General features: G+C 42.8%; 1 protein-coding gene across 12 annotated transcripts in view; it reads left to right on the top strand.

Annotated features, from left to right (window-relative positions):
- Positions 1–19,296, top strand: part of RBMS3 (RNA binding motif single stranded interacting protein 3) — a 1,053,558-nt gene that overhangs the window by 910,549 nt on the left and 123,713 nt on the right. For all 12 annotated transcript variants that reach the window (XM_053260504.1, XM_053260503.1, XM_053260501.1 and 9 more), the window contains one exon: positions 5,854–5,960. In XM_053260504.1, the coding sequence (XP_053116479.1) occupies positions 5,854–5,960 (107 nt within the window). The remainder of the gene's footprint in view (positions 1–5,853; positions 5,961–19,296) is intronic.

Below are 19,296 nucleotides of genomic sequence, written 5' to 3'. Positions count from 1 at the left end.
ATTTGGGGGCTGTTCTCTGGGAACTGATCCCACCGTTCTCTGATTTCTGATCTCTCCTCCCCAATTTTGGGTTGGGGGGTGCCTCTGAGTAGCAGTTGCAGGGGAGTAATAGCAGGAGAGAGGGCATGCCCTCAGCTCCTGCCTGTAGGCTTCCAGCGGCATCTGGTGGGCCACTGTGTGAAACAGGATGCTGGACTGGTTGGGGCTTGGGCTTGATCCAGCAGGGCTGTTCTTATGTTCTTATGTTACCTCTTTTAGTGGCCTGATCATCCTGTACTCTCTTTGATACCAAAAATGAATACCGACAGCTACAGCTCTTTTTCTTGAATTCTGCATCAACACCACTGCATTGTAGTCCTAACTAGCCGTTTACCCTTACTTACTGAGAAAAGGGCATCTTTTTAATTAAAGCAGTGGTTCTCTTATATTTAGCAGAACTGCCCATATATAACAAAGCATAGCAGCATTTCTTCTAGCAGCAGTTGCTGGTGTCTCTCTGGTGTTTCTTTTTAGATTGTGAACCACTTGGGGAAGGGAACCTTCCTTTTGCTAGGTAAACGGTTTTGAAACCACTTTTTGTTGAAAAGCAGTATATGAATATATATAATAATCTGTATTAGGAGTTTTTACTTGTGCATTTATTCAAACATTCCCTAGAAGTGTGATCAGCAAATCAGGACTGAAAGATTAATACCCTTCATTTGAAACAGCAGCAATGTAATGAGGCTGTTCTCATGAGCTGCCAAGACTGGGCTAAGGAAGCCAAGACCGGGCTTGGCTGCCTGTAAGAACTGCTGGGAGGCACGTGGCTCCCACAATATTTTGGCGGCAAACCTTCATAGGAAGCCCGCCTCATAATTGAGGTTAAGGGAGCAAGCACTCCCTTAACTCGAGATCGAATTATTATTAATAATAACAACAACAACAACAACAACAACAACAACAACAACAACAACGTTTCCCTGATCAGGTGCCAGTGCCGGCTGCTTACACCTGGTGCTGAAGCACTGACAGGCACCCGCTCCTCGCTGGGGAGATTCCCACAATGCACCATGCACTAACGCGGTGCATTGCGGGATTTCTGGAGGCCGGGATAACACATCCTGACCCCCATGCCTCCGCGCTCCCTAGGGCAGTGGCAGACTGTCTGGGTGCATGATCTGGGCACCCAGATGGTCCTCGGAGATCCTCTGCAGGGAAGGCCGGCTTCTGCAATATTCGCTGCTGCCGCCCATCTGGTCGTGAAAACGACCTCAACATTTACTTTATAATAACTTAATAACTTCTATTTTCTGTTAGGAGCCTAATAGCTTAATCATGTATTTTTAAAACTAATAAGCTCCTGGATGTGCAAATAAAGAAAAATGAATATGGAACTATGTTATCACACCCTTATCTTCAACGCAGCATCACAATTAAACATCTTTCTAATCCGTTATGGTTAGTGTAATTTACCTAGCCTTTTCTTTATTCTCCAGCCTGCAAGACCTCACTTGTTTAATAATACTTCAATACAAAGAAAGTATTTTTTTAGCCTACTTTCCAGTAGGCTTATGAGATCTCGTGTGTGTGTGTGTGTGTGTATCCATGTGTCCGTCCGTGTGTGTGTCCCTCTCCATCAACTTCATAATGCCTGGACCAATATGAACCAAATCGGGTACAGTTGTAGGGACATATAGGGACACCTCAGTGGTGTAGTTTGTGATGATGTCATCCAACCCTATCTAAGATGGCAGATGAATGAACATTTAAGGCATAAGATGGATAACTTGTGGACTGCTTAACCAATTTGAACCAAATTTGCTACAGGTATAGGGACACATAGGTGGCTCAAGGGCATAGTTTGTAATAATGTCATCCACCCTGATTCAAGATGGCAGACACGTGAATGTTTGAGGTGCAAGTGAGAACTGATTTGGTACAGTTGTAAGGACACATAGGGACACCTCAAGCGCATAGTGCAACTGTTCCTATCCACTCCCAGCACAGTACCTCCAGTGACTGTTGCTGGTGTCTATTTTATTTTTATTTTTAGATTGTGAGCCCTTTGGGGACAGGGATCCATTTTATTTATTTTATTATTTCTCTATGTAAACCGCTTTGGAAACTTTTGTTGAAAAGCGGTTTATAAATATTTGTTGTTGTTTGTGATGATGTCCTCCACCCCAATTCAAGATGGTGGACGCACAAACATTTGAAATGCAAGTGGGCTTACTTGTGAACTGTCTAACCGATATGAACCAAATTTAGTCCAGTTGTAGGGATAGTGAAAGAAAGTATGCAGATTAGTTCCTATTAGAACAACTTGTCTTAGTATATAGTCATCATTTTTATAGTTGTCAAGTGTCTTTTTATAGTATAGTATTTCTCCTTAGCTATAATCATTTTTTTAAAGGAAATGTGTTTTATAAAGATAACATTAAAGACAAACTGCTGTTGTGTTCAGTGTATCTATGTGTTTGGGGTTGTGTAGACTTCCAGCATGTTGGATATGCAGAACTTTCCCACCATTCAGTTTAGCTGGAGTCTAATTGATGCCAATGTCTTTTTAGTATGAAACCCTTGAATTTTATTTTTTTTTAACTCACAATGAAAGAGGATGACATAGACTGCCTTATTTGGGGCAATTCATGGAGTATGAGGTGGGAATGTTTCATATACCAACTGGGAAAGAAGATTTTTTTAAAAGAACACTGCAAACTGGTAACACACACAAACAGGACAGCTGCTAGAACTGGTGTTCCTTTTTACTGATGATCCCCACATGTTTAGATAACATCTTTATCTCGGAAATATTTAACTCCTTTGTAATCCAGTTCAATAAAACTGCAGTGATCTCTGGCAAACTTAGATTTAACTACAATTTCCCTGAAACTCCCATCACCTGGTTGCTGCCAGAGGTTACAATCATTTCTTTTAAGTGGTTTATAAAAGAGTTAAATATTCCCTTGATAAAGATTTAATCAAAACACATTGGGAACACGAGTAAAAAGGAACACTGTTCTCAAAGCATCATATTCTATGGGCTATGATTAGTCAATGATCTTTTATTTATTGAACTTTTTTTTTCAAAATACTGTTGGATTGAAATCTGACCAAGGGCTGTGTTGTTGTTGTTTGTATATATGTAAATGAATTCAGATTTAAATAACTGGGAAAAGATTATTGGTTCTGTCTTCTCCATAAATCAAATGGGTGGTTTTTAAAAAATTGTTAGGGATTTATTTTATTTTATTTTGGCCTACAGCCTTTTGAACACTCATTGAACAGTTGCATCCTAGCTGTGCTGACTGTTTTATGATGAAAGACTCGGATCTCAGCTGGGGAGCATAAGGAAGGTCATCTGCCAGCTGTCTTAAGCTATAAGGATTTAATGGGGAGAACTAAACTAATTTGATTGTTTGTCAAAAGCCTCCTTTCATCTTCTTGTATTTATTTCACTTAGTCAAATATGCAATTGTGGGCTGCTGAGAAACACAGAAAGAGTGAAAACATATTACTAATACATATTTGGCTTGGCCTCACACACCCCCACATTAAAGGGAGGGGGGGGTAGCAGTGTTTATCCTTCCACTAACATGAGCCATGAATATGTAACAAACTTAACAGAAGTTAATGTCTACCTCTACCATTCCACTCGAGACATTTGATTCTGAACATAAGAGCCTGGTTGGACCAAAGTGTATACAGTAGTTCAGCACCCTGTTTCTGAAAATGGTCCACAGACTTTCTAGAAAGCCTACCACAGAGCATGAAGGCCACTGGTCTTGTTTGTTCTCCCCAGCAAACTACCTCTGAACACAGAGGTTCCAGTTAGATGTTATGACTAGTAGCTGCTGATGCTTCATGAATTGATCCAGTCCGTTTTTTAAGCCACCTGAATCCATGGTTATCATCACACTGTGTGCTGCAGTGGCAAATTCTATGAGTTAGTTATTCACTGGGGCTATTCTCACGATCAGACAAAATCAGGCTAGGAGACCCTAGCCCAATTTTGGCTGATTGTGTAAACCACCGGGCTTGCAGGTGAGCCTGGTGGCTTACAAGCGGCTAGCCTGCTTTTTTAGCCCTCCCCAAAGCCCGGGTTTTCCGATCGTGAGTAGCCATGGTGCAGCTCCGTGCCATGGCTACTCACGGGGAGAACCCTGGAGGGGAGGCCGAAAGCTGCCTCCCGGCTCCGGGGGTCTCCCCAGTATGCCCTGCGCGCTTGTGCAGGGCACACTGGAGCTTCTGGGGGCCGTATGGCCCCTGAGCTCCCCAGCCCCTGCTGGCTCCGTCACGGAGCCGGCAATCGTGTGGGCGGCCAATTCGGCCGCCCAGGGCTCCCTCCCTGCTCGTGTGTGGGGAGAGCAGGCTTAGCCCGCTCTCCCTGCGCAGCTCCTGAAACCAGGTCTCACTGATCATGAGACCCAGCTCACTGTGTGAATTAGTACTTGCTTTTGTCTGTTCTGAATCTACTCCCAGTCATTTTCATTGGCAGACTCTAACTTGTTTCAGACATGAAAAAAAAGGAATGCTGTATTAAGGGTACAGAGTACACCCGGGGTCCTGTCCCAGAGTGCGCCCTGAAGTCCTGTCCCTGGTGCTGATGCATTGCGAAGCCTCCCCCACCCCATACTCCTAACAGTTATGGTGTTTGTCTGAAGAGGCAAATGCTGTGAGCATGATCACGGTTGCTTCCATGATTGGCAGGCTGGAGTGCCTCAGTCTGCTGATCACAGAAGCGACAGCGATCTGCTGGCAGTGTTCGCCTCTTCAGATAATTGCCATAACTGTGAAGAACAAAGAGAGGGGGAGAATTCTCAGCTCATCAGCACCAGGGGCAGCATTTCTAGGTGCTCTCTGGGATGCTGCACTTGAATACAGCATTCCCTTTTTCTCCACATCTGAATAGAGCTTCTGAGTTGTAGCGCTGGGAGAGAAAGAAAGAAAAAGGTATAGGCAGGGTTTTAGTGACCATTAAGCAAGGGGGGACAATTGTTTCCAGGCCCCAAGGATCTGGGGGCCCCCAAGGCTTCCCCTCGGCCAGGGTGCCCCCTTGCCCCCTCCTGCACCTAGCCAGTAAGCAAAGCACTCACTGTCTGGAATCACGAAGCACACCCCTCTCCTGTCCTGCAGCGTTTCATGCTGGCTGGGGAAGGATGGACTCTCCCCCCACCCAGGCATTGGCCCCTTCCCTGAGTCTGAAGTCAGATATAAGGGGGGAGGGTGCTGGTGCAGAGAATGGGGCTTAGTTTCATTTCCTCATTTCCACTGTCAGCGATTGGTGGCATCGCAGAAAGGGAACTCTGAAAGGAGCTCCCTTTCAATGATTCCACCAACTACTGACAGGGGAAATGAAACTCTGCTGGGGCTGTCAGAGCCCTGTTCTCTGCTCTGGTCCCGCCCCCCTCTTGCATATGATGTCAGATGCAGGGAGAGTGGCTTGGGGTGCGTGCACATTTCACACGCGCAAAATAATACCCAAGAGGTGGGGGAGCGGCTGGTCAGACTTTGGCCCCCGCAAAGCTCCGTAGGCCCCTGGGTGCACGTATCTGCTTTCTCCATACCATTTGTTGTCAGACACTTGCATGTGCCTCCTTAGACATCATTCCCCCTAATTTTCTGCATAGCCTGACCTTTTCCCCATTGTTTGTTATGCTTTTTTGAGATTTGCCAGTTATTAGTATTATTTTTTAAAGTCATAGTTGTAAGAACAGATGCCAGTAGAACTAGAGGTAAAAACACTACCAAACAAAAACAAACCTCAGCCACCACCACTCTGCAGATAGATTGTACTTCAGAAGTTCAGCATTACAGAGCACTGCAGCTGCTGTTCTAATCAGTTTCTGTGGGGGTTTCTTGTCTTCACAGCCCCAACAGAGCCTTTGCTGTGCAAATTTGCTGATGGAGGGCAAAAGAAACGACAGAATCAAAGCAAGTACACACAGAATGGGAGGCCATGGCCAAGGGAAGGAGAGGTGAGTTGCAATTGTGTGCACTAATTTCTCAGGTAACTGGGAGGAGATGCTTGTGGGACTGACTTGAAGGACTTTGATGAAATGAGGGCAAATGAATCTTTAATGTTACAAAGGATAAATGTAAGGAAGGACATTACAGGTCATGCACTTCACGGAAACTGTATATTGCCAAATCTCTGTAACCATAGCAATAATCTGACCTACTATAGAATACAGAATTCCTATTCCAACATTGTGTTGTATGTACATGTTTTTGTGTGAGTGTTTGCACATTTGTTCATATTAAAAGTGCACCTGGCTATAGGCACCCTCATATACAAGATAGATATAGGAAGTGCATTACTGTACATGTGTTGAACATACTGTGTGAGCAGCTGTACATGTGTGCATAACTATATATGCAGGCACTGTAACTGATCACTGTGATAAATATGTATGAACAGATTTATACTAGCACATTTAATTAGCCTTGTTTTGCAACACCACAGGCATTTCTTTAGATACTCCCAGTGGCATGGGCAGTTCAGGACTATCCATTTTGCCTTGAGTAAATGTTAGCCTGCAGCTTTAAGCTCAGTAGATTTGTGCAATGCTATAAACATGTTTTTGGTAATAATATCCCATGTTACAATATTCATAAAATGGAAAGTAAATATCTTTGAGATAATATCTACAGGCAAATCAGGGGCGTAGCCATCATTGGGTGACAGAGTTCAAAGCACCCGGGCTGCTGTGCCTCATGGGCCACACCTCATGGCCCTGGCAAACCCCCCCCCCATCTGACATCAGATGTGTGGGCATGGTTTAGCTCCTGAATGGGACCACACGGAGTTAAATGGCCTTAAGGCAAGGAGAGCCACTTTTGGCCACACTGTGAATGCAGCGCTGGCCTCGATCTAACTCCCGAATGGGGCCTCATGGCCCCATTTGGGAGCCAGACCACACCCCCGCATCTGACATCAGACATGCGAGGCATGTCTTACCACCCAAGTCTGACATCAGACTTAGCGGGTGGGGCGAAGGGGACTGCTGCAGGAACTGATCTGTTCTAATATTCCTGTTCCCTTATTTCTAGTCTATATGGCTGATGAGGAACCTTTGCAAAATTAGTATGGGTTGCAGTGGGTCTTCATGGCTGGGACTCCATTGGCATGTGGGTCCTGGGCGAAAATGTGCCTTCCTTTTACATATACACTTCCCACAGTTCTGGATGTACACTACAAAGAGGTAAAGCAAGAAGCTATTGTGAGAATGTGTCCTTCACATGAAGTGATAAACACCTTATAATAAGGAGGCTGTTATCTGAAAAGGAATGGTATAGGTATCAAATCTACCCTTCTGTACTGCTAGAGTGGTTTTCTCTGTAGAGAATAGGGTATTACTAATATTCTTGATGTTTTGGTTTGGGAAATGTATGAAAGACGGAAATGTGTCTTGAATCTCAAGATTAAGCCTGGGGGAAACAAGTTAGACCTCTTTGAGTTTATGAGTCCTGTTCTCTGTCTCTATTATGACAAGAGGCAAGATTTATTATGGTGTACTAGTTATTTCCCACAAGGCCATTAGAACAGGTTGATTTTCATTTGCTTCCCCTCATTTCTTCCCTTCTAAATATTTAGGCATTAAAGGTCGTTTGCCCTTGCCATGTGTCCAGACACAAAGTAACTCCATATGTTGTTCATATGACAGAGGAACTGGGGGAGAAAAGAGAGAGCAACTTTCATGTGTTTTTTTTTTAAAAATAGTAACACATTGAATCATTTGAACCACTATTCATACTTTCAAACTCTTTTAATTTATAGCAGTTATTAATTGCTATAATATAGGATAGGCTTTCTAGTTTTTAACCTAGGGGGCATCATCTGCATTTTAAAAGGGTAAGTCTATTTACATTTTGGGGAAAACATTAAAGAAGTCTTTTTTAATTTTTTGTTGTTAAGCTGCTGGCTATTGGTTATGGTTAAAATATCGTTAGCGGTTTTAAACCACTGATTGTCATCTTCAAACCAGACTATGACTTGGTGGTGTTGGCAGATATTTCATAAATCATTAGTCCAAGGAGGAACATAATTTAGTGGCACCAGTGACCCGCTAAAACAAACAAGGCAAGCATTTTAAAAGTATATACGTTGCTCACTTTCGCAAAGCGGTTACCATGCACTGTTCCAACACAAATCTCCTCCATATTTTTAGCATATATTGAGCGCCAGTGTGGCAGCAGCATTGACATGGGAGGCTGAAATAGTCTCAAAGGAGTCATTATGCTTTGTTATGCCAGTGATCCTAAAAGTCTCTTTTTGGAGACTTCGTGGTTTATTGTCATAAGGATTTGCTGAATCAGGACTGCTGAAAAAGATCTTGATATGATAGACTGCAACACAAACCTCCTGAAGACAGATTTATATTGTGCATGCTAATGACACCTCTGTAAGGTCTACAACCCTGATTTAAACTGTCTATAAATCCATATTTACGGACCGTGTGTCATTGCTGCCCATCACGTCAACTGCCTTGGATTGTACTAGAGTTTGGATCAATAAACAACACAGAACTAGGAAGTTAATGCTGACACTATGTCAGTATGTCTTGGGAGTTACCTCATTGTTCATGTATTCTGCCACCTTCATGCCCATGTAAAGAACAGGATTCTCCCAGAGATTTACCACTGAGTTGTTCTAGATGTACGCATACTCATTATGCTTTTAAACATAATCTGAAGAGTGATGCTTATTTTATAGCAGTTTTATTGATAAGATGCTTTATAAACATTACCTAATAGATCCTCACGGCGAGTCTTAGACTTGGAGATAATTTCATATTGTGAGTGGGAAGCTGCGGCTAGACAAAATGGCTTGTCTCATAACAACCAAGTGGTTCTATGTACAGTATAGTAATTATATAGTGATGTTCACTGCTATAAGCAGATTAGACAGTGAGCCCTTTCTCACAATCTGTGAGAAAGGGCTTGAAGCAGCAGGGGAGAAAGCCTCAAAAAGCTTACCTCCCCTGCAGACGATCCTCGCTGTTGGAGATCATGCGCCCAGACGTGCAGCTGCCTCCTCAAGGCAGCACAGAGGGTTGTGGGCTGCGACATGTCTCTGGCTCCCGGAACTCCCATAACATTATGGGGATTCTCCCGGTCGGCCCCACAGCCTCCCAGCCCTGGCTTCAAGCAGCTGGGGCTGGCAGATGATCGGAAAATGAGGCTAAGGGAACACTAGCTCCCTTAACCCCGTTTAAGAGGGTGGCTGGCTTGGCAGGTGTGATCCTGCAAGCCTGGTTTTGCCTGTGCGTGAGAACAGCCTCAGTGATTAGGAAGATACTGCCACGGATTCTTGTTAATATGACCCTCTCCACCCCCAGCACAGTACCTCCAGTGACTGTTGCTGGTGTCTGTCTTGTGTTTCTTTTTAGGTTGTGAGCCCTTTGGGGAGAGGGATCCATCTTATTTATTATTTCTCTTTGTAAACCACCCTGAGCCATTTTTGGAAGGGCGGTATAGAAATTGAATAAATATTATTATTATTATTATTATTATTATTATTATTATTATTATTATTTACTTTCCACCTCTTGTGTCTAGCAAAAGACAATGCTCGAGAGGACAGATATTCTAGTTTTGATGTGGAATAACTAAATTTAATTTTCCTGCACTTCTTAACTGTCTCCTTGGTAGGGATGTGTGAAACGTTTCAGATACAAAATGTTTTGTACCCAAAACAGCCTGTTTTGGATGTTTTGTAGACAAAACAAAACACCCATTTTCCATATCCAAAAGTTTTGTATACAAAACAAAACGTCCCTGTCTCGGCTACAAAATGTTTCGTTGTTTCGGACCTCCATTTTGTAGTGATCTCTGAGTCAGTCTCCATTTTGTGTTTGACATCTCTTTGAATTTCCCACCCTTCCAGCCTTCTGATCGGTGACCTAAATCATGGGCTGACCTGCTGACAATTCCCTCCTTGTTCCCCATTGGCTCTTTTGCTTCTTGCCACTCTTTACTGACCCCACATTGGCCAGGGGAAGGGTTGCTAACCCATGGGGTGCTGGGTTCTGTTGTTTCTGTGGTGTTCTGAGTGTAGATTCTTTGGTAGCATATGAGAGTGGATTCTTGTTTTTCACTGAAAATTTCATATGCTACCAGAGAATCTACAATGAACACCTCAGAAACACAAAACCCAGTACCCCAAGGGCTTGTGGGTATGGAGGTGGTTGGCACCCTATGTGCACTACACAACCCCTCGCTCTGGGAAACCCCAGTGCCCCCCAAGTGGAATTATGTGGCTGCTGAAACCTCCATTATTCCCTATGGGAGAAATCTTAAAAGGCACGTAAACTTCAACAATTCACAAAAGATCAGCCCTTTGCCCAATGGAGAAGAGAACTGGTCTTGTGGCTGAGCATGACTTGTCTCCCTAGCTAAGCAGGATCTGCCCTGGTTGCATATGAATGGGAGACTTGATGTGTGAGCACTACAAGATATTCCCCTCAGGGGATGAAGCCACTCTGGGAAGAGCAGAAGGTTTCAAGTTCCCTCCCTGGCTTCTCCAAGATAGGGCTGAGAAAGATTCCTGCCTGCAACCTTGGAGAAGCCGCTGCCAGTCTGTGAAGACAATACTGAGCTAGATAGACCAATGGTCTGACTCCGTATATGGCAATTTCCTATGTTCCTAATTCTTTTGAGATAATTCAGGAAGTTACCTTGCCCCCATTGGGCACTACCACCCACCACACTCCACTCTGGGTCATCCCTTTCCCCTTGATTTGAAGTGATACATTTGCTGGAATCCCCATTATTCCCTATGGGAAAATTCTTAAAGATGTGTAAACTTTAAAAATTCACCAAAAAAATCAGCCCTTTGCCTTATTCCTTTGAAATTTGGGTGGTAGCTTCCACCCATTGGACACTACCACCACCACCCACTCTTTTTGCCCTGGGACCCTTTTTAAAAATCCAAATCGATTCGGATTTGGATTTGGAAAATTCGGCTACAAAACAGGGCTGATTCGGATTCAGAAAATTTGGGTACAAAACAAAACGGGGGTGTTTCGATTCGGATACAAATCGAGACAAGAAAATTCCAAAATGCACACCCCTACTCCTTGGTTTGTCTGACAACAAGCATCCTAAGAATATTATTTTCTGCCTTTCAGAACCCTTTGGCACTTCATTTATGCACAGGGGACACTAAGCTGCCATTCATACAAAGCTTCACACTATTTATTTATTTATTTATTTATTTATTTATTTGACTTATTTCTATACCACCCAATATGCAAATACCTTGGTGGTTTACAACAAAACAATTAAAAAACAAGTAACATTATAACAATTTAAAATTTAAAACAACGATAAAACTACTAAAAACCATCAAACTATTAAAACAGTATCTAATTAAAAGCCTGGGTAAACAAATGTGTCTTGACTGCCTTCTTAAAAGTTGTAAGATGGAGAGGCTCTTATTTCAGCAGGGAGCATGTTCCAAAGCCTCGGGGCAAGAGTGGAGAAGGCCCATCCCCGAGACCAGCCAGTGGCAACTGCAGACAAACCTCTCTTGATGATCTCAATGGGCGGTGTGGTTCATAGTGAAGAAGACGTTCTCTTAATACTCAGGGCCCAAGCTGTTTAATAAATCCATGCCCAACATTTCATGCCCAACATTTCAAGAAAGACTTCAGGTCTGCCCATTAGAAATGCTGAGTGCCGATGAAGGATCAACTTTCAGATCAATGGGCTCCAGAGAACTGATCCTGACACTGTTGTCAGGAGGCTCAGGTTTGATGATGCAAAGAAGGAACAACCATGCTCTATTCTTTGCTATAGCAGAAAAATGTAGGGTAATTGCGAAGTGCCAGCTTGTTCAGTGTTATTTCTCATTTTTAACTCTTGTCACTCTTTGCTTGTGAAATAGCATTTTCTTGTAGTAAATTGCTTAGTTCATCTGTTCCTTTCAGACTCTCTTCGTAGAATATAGTATTACCATTAACATTGCTTGGAGACTACCTTTTGCCAACTCGTAAGAGCCTACTTGAAGATATGACTTTTAAAGACCTCAGATTATTCTTCAGCTCACATTAAAATCTGAACTAGAAAATAATTCCTGACTTTTCTCCCCGCATCAGCACCGGCTCTCTCTACCCCCACCCCTGCCCCAGTTCTTCCCACCAACCCTTCCAAATGCCTTCCTCCTTCTCTTTTATTATCTAGCATCAATGTACAGGGAGAAAATTGGAAAGAGGTTTGCCCATGCCCTCCCTTCCTCTTCATCTTCCTGGTGCACTGAATAGCACGGCAGTGCCACAGAGGAGAGCCCAGGGGCCATAGGAGGATATAATTTTCCAAAGAAACAGACATCTTCCTCCTGTCCTCTCCCTGTGTACTGCCACTACTTCTGCCACTGCCACTTGCTAATCAGTGAAAGGCAGGGGTGGGGCTGCTGGGAATGGCTTTTGGGGGTAGGGAGGGTTGTGAGGCATTGTGAGGTAATTTCTCTGAGCCTCAGATTGACTCAGAAAAATATTCTAAGTTATTTTGAGGAGTTTTTTCTATCCAGAATTCATATTGCCTGCCTGCCTGCCTTCCTTCCTTCCTTCCTTCCTTTTTCTTTCTCTCTCTCTCCTTCCTTCCTTCCTTCCTTCCTTCCAGAATTCAAATAGTTTCTAAGTTAAACCTAGGTGAGCTTAATAGAGCTCACTGTATCTGTTTACTAGGTTGAACTCTTAAGTGCCATTCTGCAAGAGAGAGTAAAAATAAGCCAGGTAGAATGGCCATTACATTTTTAACCCTGTCTCAGAATTTTTATGTTTAATATAAGGTTTCTCTAAACTGTAGTATCTGATTTATATTTTCAGTACTTCTGAAATATATGCATTACACTTTCTAACGTATAGCCAGTCTATATATTTCAAAAATTTAGATTGGATAATTTGGTGTTGCATCATTGGCTTTGATTACATCAACATATACTATTTCATATATGTAAAATATACCATAACAGTAGATTAATTTCCCCCAAATATTCTATGTGCCTTATGCCCCCATGAAACTTTAATGGTGTATGCAGCTGGGAGATCTGACTAAGAATAGCGTTGTTCTGGAAAATGACACTCAAATTATTTGTAATAGCATATATATAAAAAATTAGAGTATTTTGGTGATTTTAGGACAATTTTGATTCTCTTCGTCCAAGTGCTACATTAGTATATTTGCACAGTTGCTTCAGACATATGCCAGTGGACATGAACAAAGAATTAAACATTGATTTACAAGCATGGTTGACAAAACCATAAGAGGCTGAAGGTATGAAAAAGCAAAATATTTATTATTTTACATTAAATTTTATTTAATTAGCCTTCTAATTAGGATGAACTGGAATGAACCATAGAAATATGCATTTATATTCTGAGGCCATTCTATTTGTGTTAAGTTAATCGGGTCATGAGAAAAGTGGGGCATATGCCCAGTTCTATGCTGAACATGCTGAACATGCCTGAGATTAGACCATGATGAAATGAAGTCATTTAACTAGAGACAAAGGCTCATAGATACTTCCTTCAGTATACCATCTCCCCTGGTCAATTTTTAGTACCTTTAAGTAGAGATATGGATTCTTTTGTGAATAACCTGTAGATAACCCTATATTTTTAACTTTAATTTCAAGATTCATTCCTTGAGAATGCTCAAACATGGAAATAAAAATGAGTTATTGAAAGAAAAGTAAAAAAACCCCAACAACAACCCTCTCCTGCAACTGTTCTTTTAACTCTCTCCTATTTTGACCTACCACACATTACTATTCTGCTCAATGCCCTCCAGCAATTTAGAGAGAAAAATATACAAAGGTCATTTGGGAGACTGGGATTTCCCCACTTGGTTGTAAAGTCAATAGCTGCAGGAAAGTCAAAGTCGTTGATCCCGGTGCCAATCCTCTTCTCTCTACCAGCAGCAGGCATTTAGAAATGATTAGTAGGTCTCTGCTGGGTGCATTTAGATCTCAATCACTGATTTTTTCATGCTTCCAAACAGACAGGTAATACTGGGTTGAACTCTCTAGTCCTCTTTGGGCAGGAATAATTCAGACTCTTATCTAGCTAAGTGTTTGTTCTTGCCGCTGTGTACAGGACTACTGAGAGGCCTGGAAGCCCCCACACTGAACCCTGCTGAAGAGCCTCATCAGTCTCTGATGCCAAAATCATATTATTCTTCCTATAGCATGCATGCACAGACAACCTTCTAGTCCATTTCTGTAGTTCAAAGAGGTCACTTTTTCTGGTCACAATGGGACATTTTAAATAAAACCAAAGAACACTGCTGCTTACTTATGTGGATTAGCTAGTATAGTTGGGATCCCTATTGGGCTGAGCCTCTGTTCTGTGGAACATTTAGCATAAAGTTTAATCTGAACATATCTAGCTAACAATAATCAGATATGCATTGCAGCTCAGATATGCAACATCTGGATGAAAAATCCAATTACTAGTCTGCATATTCACTATTAGGTATATTAATGCAATTAAAATCTTAAAAACACACACAGAAAAAAAAATCCCTTCTGTTGAGAAGGAACAGAGCTTTGATATTGTTTTGTTTTTAATAAAATATCTTTATAAAATTGAAGGACAGATTGTGTAGCAATGAGCAATTAGGTTGACGGGCAGGCTGATGTCAGTTTTAGGGATACCATCATTCAGCTTCAAAATGATGGACAATCCAGTAGGGATGGGTCTGGACCAGTCCCGAGGCCATTGTAAAGTTCGGTTCGGGTGGAGGGGCTGGCCAGTTCGGTTCGGGTGGAGGGGCTGGCTTTAAGGGCGGGGAGGGTTTACTTACCCCTCCCGCCGCTTTTCCCCCTCCAGCGCTCGTATTTATTGTAATAATTGGGGCGGCAGGATACCTCCCTGCCGCCCCTTGTCCCTCTGCAATGCCGCCTCCAGGATGGGGTGGGCACGCGCGCGGCGCGGCTCTGCGAAGGCGGCGAACAAGAAGCCGGCACAGCACTGAGCCGGCCTCTGGCGCCTCTCCGCGCAGTGGCTCCCCCATCCTGAACCACCGCCAGCAGCCACTGAGAGGAGCTCCGCCAGGGAGGACGCGCCGCCGAGCACAGCCAGCCAGCCGAGCGCCGCCTCCTCTGCCCAGAGGTGGCAGCAGCAGCAGCAGCCGCCGCGCCCAGCCCACCCTCACTTCCAGTTCCCAGGCTACTTCCCCCCACATACAGCGTGGCCCGATGGGAGGAGGAGAAGGAAGGCAGCCACGCTGTATGTGGGTGGAAATTTAATTTCTAGAGAGGGGGCTGAATCTTGAAGAATGGCAACTCTTAGAACTCACTTGGGGGAAAGAAATTGAACATGGCAAAAACAGGGCAAACTGTGATTCACCAAGAACAGATTCCAGAAAACAGGTATCCTTCCTGGTAAATAGGAAGAGCTGGGACCTATGTATTTATTGGGACTTGATTTTTGATTTTAAGAAAATAAGAAAAGTCCTGCTGGATCACACTCAAGACCCATCTAGTCCAGCATCCTGCTTCACACAGTAGCACAACAGATTTTAATGATATTTATTTCCACGTAAGTGTCTTTATTACACAGCCATAGTGTACAGCTGTTGGATAACTCATAAGAAGATTCAAGAGATAAAGCACAGATGGTAGCCTCTCCCATGTATCCGCTTGCATGTCCTCAGATCTGAGGAGAATAGATGTGGGAATCAGCTGCAATTTTACTGATTCTTTGCAGTAACAGCAGGAGAAGTTTGCATATGTATGAATGAAGTGTGTGTTGTATAGTTTGATTTTTGGCTGCTATTTCTCCTGGTGAAAGCAATGAGTGTCAGAAAGTGACAAATACTATTAAATATTCACCTGCATTCAGTACACATTTTAAGGCCCAGAATGTTCTGATTGCATAAGAAATGTTCTTTTTATAATAAATGCCTTTTCAAACAGAAGCCTCTGCATTGTTTGAGAGTCCTTTAATTTCCCATTTGTAATTGAAGTATATACTGTGTATATTGCGAAAGAAAAACCTAACAATACCTGCATGATACACAAAATTAATAACCAAGAATACTAGATATGTAGTTATACATTTAGAATATACAGGAGAGTCTTTATATAGAAATTTGTTTTAGAGGTGCTAGGTCTCACTTTTCCCCCCTACCTATTCTCTTAAGGTGGGGTTTGAAGATATTCCAATATTTTTCATAGAGAATCTTGGCTGTGGTTACCATGTAGAATGTCAGCTCTCTTGACTAGTTTGGACAATATGTCTAAGCCAGCCCCAACCTCACACAGTGAGGGAATAAACTGGCCTCCCTCTGCCTCCTAGCCTACTGTTCTAATTTAATAATGGCATGGGGGAACAGCTCATCTGAACCACAGCCTCACATATGATCTAAATACTACACTCATTCAAACTCCACCTCCAATATCATTTAAACTAGAATGGTGTTCTGGAAGGGGAACAGGACATGATTGTTGATGTCCCTGATTGTGGGCATGGCTGGCTCAGAAATATCATCTGAACCAGCCCTCTGTCACATTTCTCCGTTGTGATATTGTATAGGTTAAAAAAGAAAAGGAATGGGTCTGAGAGGACAGGGTATCTAATTTTTTTTCCTAAAACTATTTTAGTTTTCCTTCAAAACCTTTTAGCAAAGGAACAGTTCTGTCATGTATGAAAAAACTCAGCTTATCTCTTTTGACACTTTTGAATTATATGTGATATGTGACATTGTCTTAGAGTAGTTTAACCATATATTCGGAGTCATTTTCTAGAAGAAATGTATAGATATTTTTAAGGGTGTATTTCTTATGACTTAATATTTTGTCAAAAGCTGTTTCTTGTCTTTATCAATTAACTTTCATAATTAATATATTGACGTAAATTAGCCAGGGATATGAACAGTGTAGGAATGGGGTGAGATCAGTGGCTTGTGGCTTGTGGAGTAACGTTCTGCCTTTGTAACCTAGCCCTTATTTTCCCTTCACCACTACAAGAGACAGTGCCAATAGCTGATTTAATTTGGCACTTGCTGAGGTAACAATTCAGCGTGGAGCCCAGAGCACCCTTTCTGACTCAGAGCTCCTTGGACCTTGCTGCTGCCTAGTGTCCTTGTCCTTGCCCACTTCCACCTCCCTCTCATAGGCAGAGGGAAATAGTGAGCAAGTGACTGGCTGGCTACAACTGCAGCAAGGAAGAGGTGGGTATACTGAAAGAGAGTATCTTGCCCCAAACCTGGAACCAACACTGACCCTCTCTTGTTTTGAGCATAGACTATGTGGATGTACACTAAATTAAAATGACTAATGTGTAGAAAAGATGGTGGAGACTCCGAAACATTTATTTTATTTACAGTAGCTGTTGCAAAATTTCCCACAGGCATGAGGAGTATAATTTAAATGCCAATATTGCCAAGAAGGTGGCAGTAGCAAAGCTAATGACCTAGGAATGGCGTGGCAAAAGGCAACCCAGCTTAGTAGAAGATAGTTTGGGCTAGCCCCGCAGCCACTCCATACCAGCTACCACTCTCCTCTCCTCCAGATTTCCTTTCCACTCCATTCTCTCTTCCTTTTTAAAAACCTAGAGTGGGAGAAGGAAGAGGAACACCAGTGCTGACCAAGAAAGTGGGAGTGCTAGGCTGAGGCAGCTGCTAGAGGCTTCTGATAGATGCAGACAGGCATAGGGCACCCCTCTCCAGTCTACCACCTGAGGTGACTGCTTGTTAGAACCATGTCTTGGGAACTGAATTTAAGGCTGGCATTGATCCAACTCAGTACTACCAGTCAGATCTATCATGAAACAACATGCACAATGCTAACAGAAGTCCTCATAGACTTCACAGCCCATCAAGCTTCACAGGAAGCATGCATGTGTATATTAAAATGAGTGTCTCTCAGCATGTTTCACTGGGAAGAACATTGTTTTTCTTAAATGTACAGCTGTATGTTCAAAACACACCACATCAAAGGGTTTGATTTATTGTTGAACATCTTTTTTTTTAAAAGTAAGCTTTTCTAATACCATGCTATATACTTTTGAGTCAAAAGTATAATAAATTATCAAAGGAAAGATCACTGTCAAGTTAACTTTCCTGCCAAGTAAGATTTATTTTTATTAAAGAGTGTTTAAACCAAATCTCATCTGGACTGTTGGCTCCCTGCTTTTCTTCTTCAAAGAGCTGGTAGTTTGGAATACTTGCCATTAAGGAGCTATCTCTGGTGCACCAGAGCCCCTGGTGGTGCAGTGGTAAAACTGCCGCCCTGTAACCAGAAGGTTACAACAAGTTCGATCCTGACCAGGGGCTCAAGGTTGACTCATCCTTCCGAGGTCGGTAAAATGAGTACCCAGAATGTTGAGGGCAATATGCTAAATCATTGTAAACCACTTAGAGAGCTCCGGCTATAGAGCAGTATATAAATGTAAGTGCTATTGCTATTGCTATCCTTTCTTTCTATTTAATTTTGCTTGCCAGATCACTTGCCATCTTTCCCCCAGCTTCTAAACAATTTCTACAAAGCTTTTGCCGTTTTCTTCCTTGCCACTTGGCCACAGACACATTGTCCCAGATCCTTACAATTTATTTCTCATCTGACAACCCACCATCTAGCTGGGCTTCCAGTGATTAGTCCATCCCGTTTATTTGGACCACCATCTGTGCTTACCATCCCACTCTTCATTGCTTGTCTTGTCAGGTTAACACTGTGCTTAATAGGAACTTCTTCCCTTTAGGAAAGCTATTTGCTGTTATTCTTCCAACTAGTGGAGATGGATACAAGCATACATGAGCTTGTGTCAATATTCAGCTCAGAATAGCTGAAGCCGAATAATCTGCACAGCCCACTTGTTACTGTGTGGAGGCAACCATTCCCACCGCTCACCTCCATGCACTACTGTGTGTTCCCCCGCACCAGTAGAGCCCCTTAAAGGGAAACAAAGCCCTGCTGAGCCCAGTGATAGCTGGGAAGATGCACAGGCAGCACTGGGAAGGGGGAGTCCTTTCCAGTACTTTCCTGAAAGAGCTCTATGGAGAAAATAGTGGAAAGGACTCCCCAGTGCTCACCATGGGGCTCATCACCAGGGCTGTGTTTCTCTTCAAGGCGCTCCAGCATTGGGGAAAGCACAGCAGTGAGCAGTGAGAGCAGTGGTCTTCACACAGTGCAAAGAGGAATGTGCAGATCGTTTGGTTTCGAGTATTCAAAATCAAATATTTGCACTGGCCTAGTTTACATGCTCTTGATGAAATAAGTTTTACTAAAGTAAACCATTTTGCAAAGAATTATGGAGGTAGATAATACTAGGGTCTGGCTGACCCAGAATGGCATCAGAAGTTGTGACA

The sequence above is a fragment of the Hemicordylus capensis genome, chromosome 6 (assembly GCF_027244095.1).
Source record: "Hemicordylus capensis ecotype Gifberg chromosome 6, rHemCap1.1.pri, whole genome shotgun sequence".
NCBI lineage: Eukaryota > Metazoa > Chordata > Lepidosauria > Squamata > Cordylidae > Hemicordylus > Hemicordylus capensis.
This window is presented reverse-complemented; position numbering and strand designations above follow the sequence as displayed.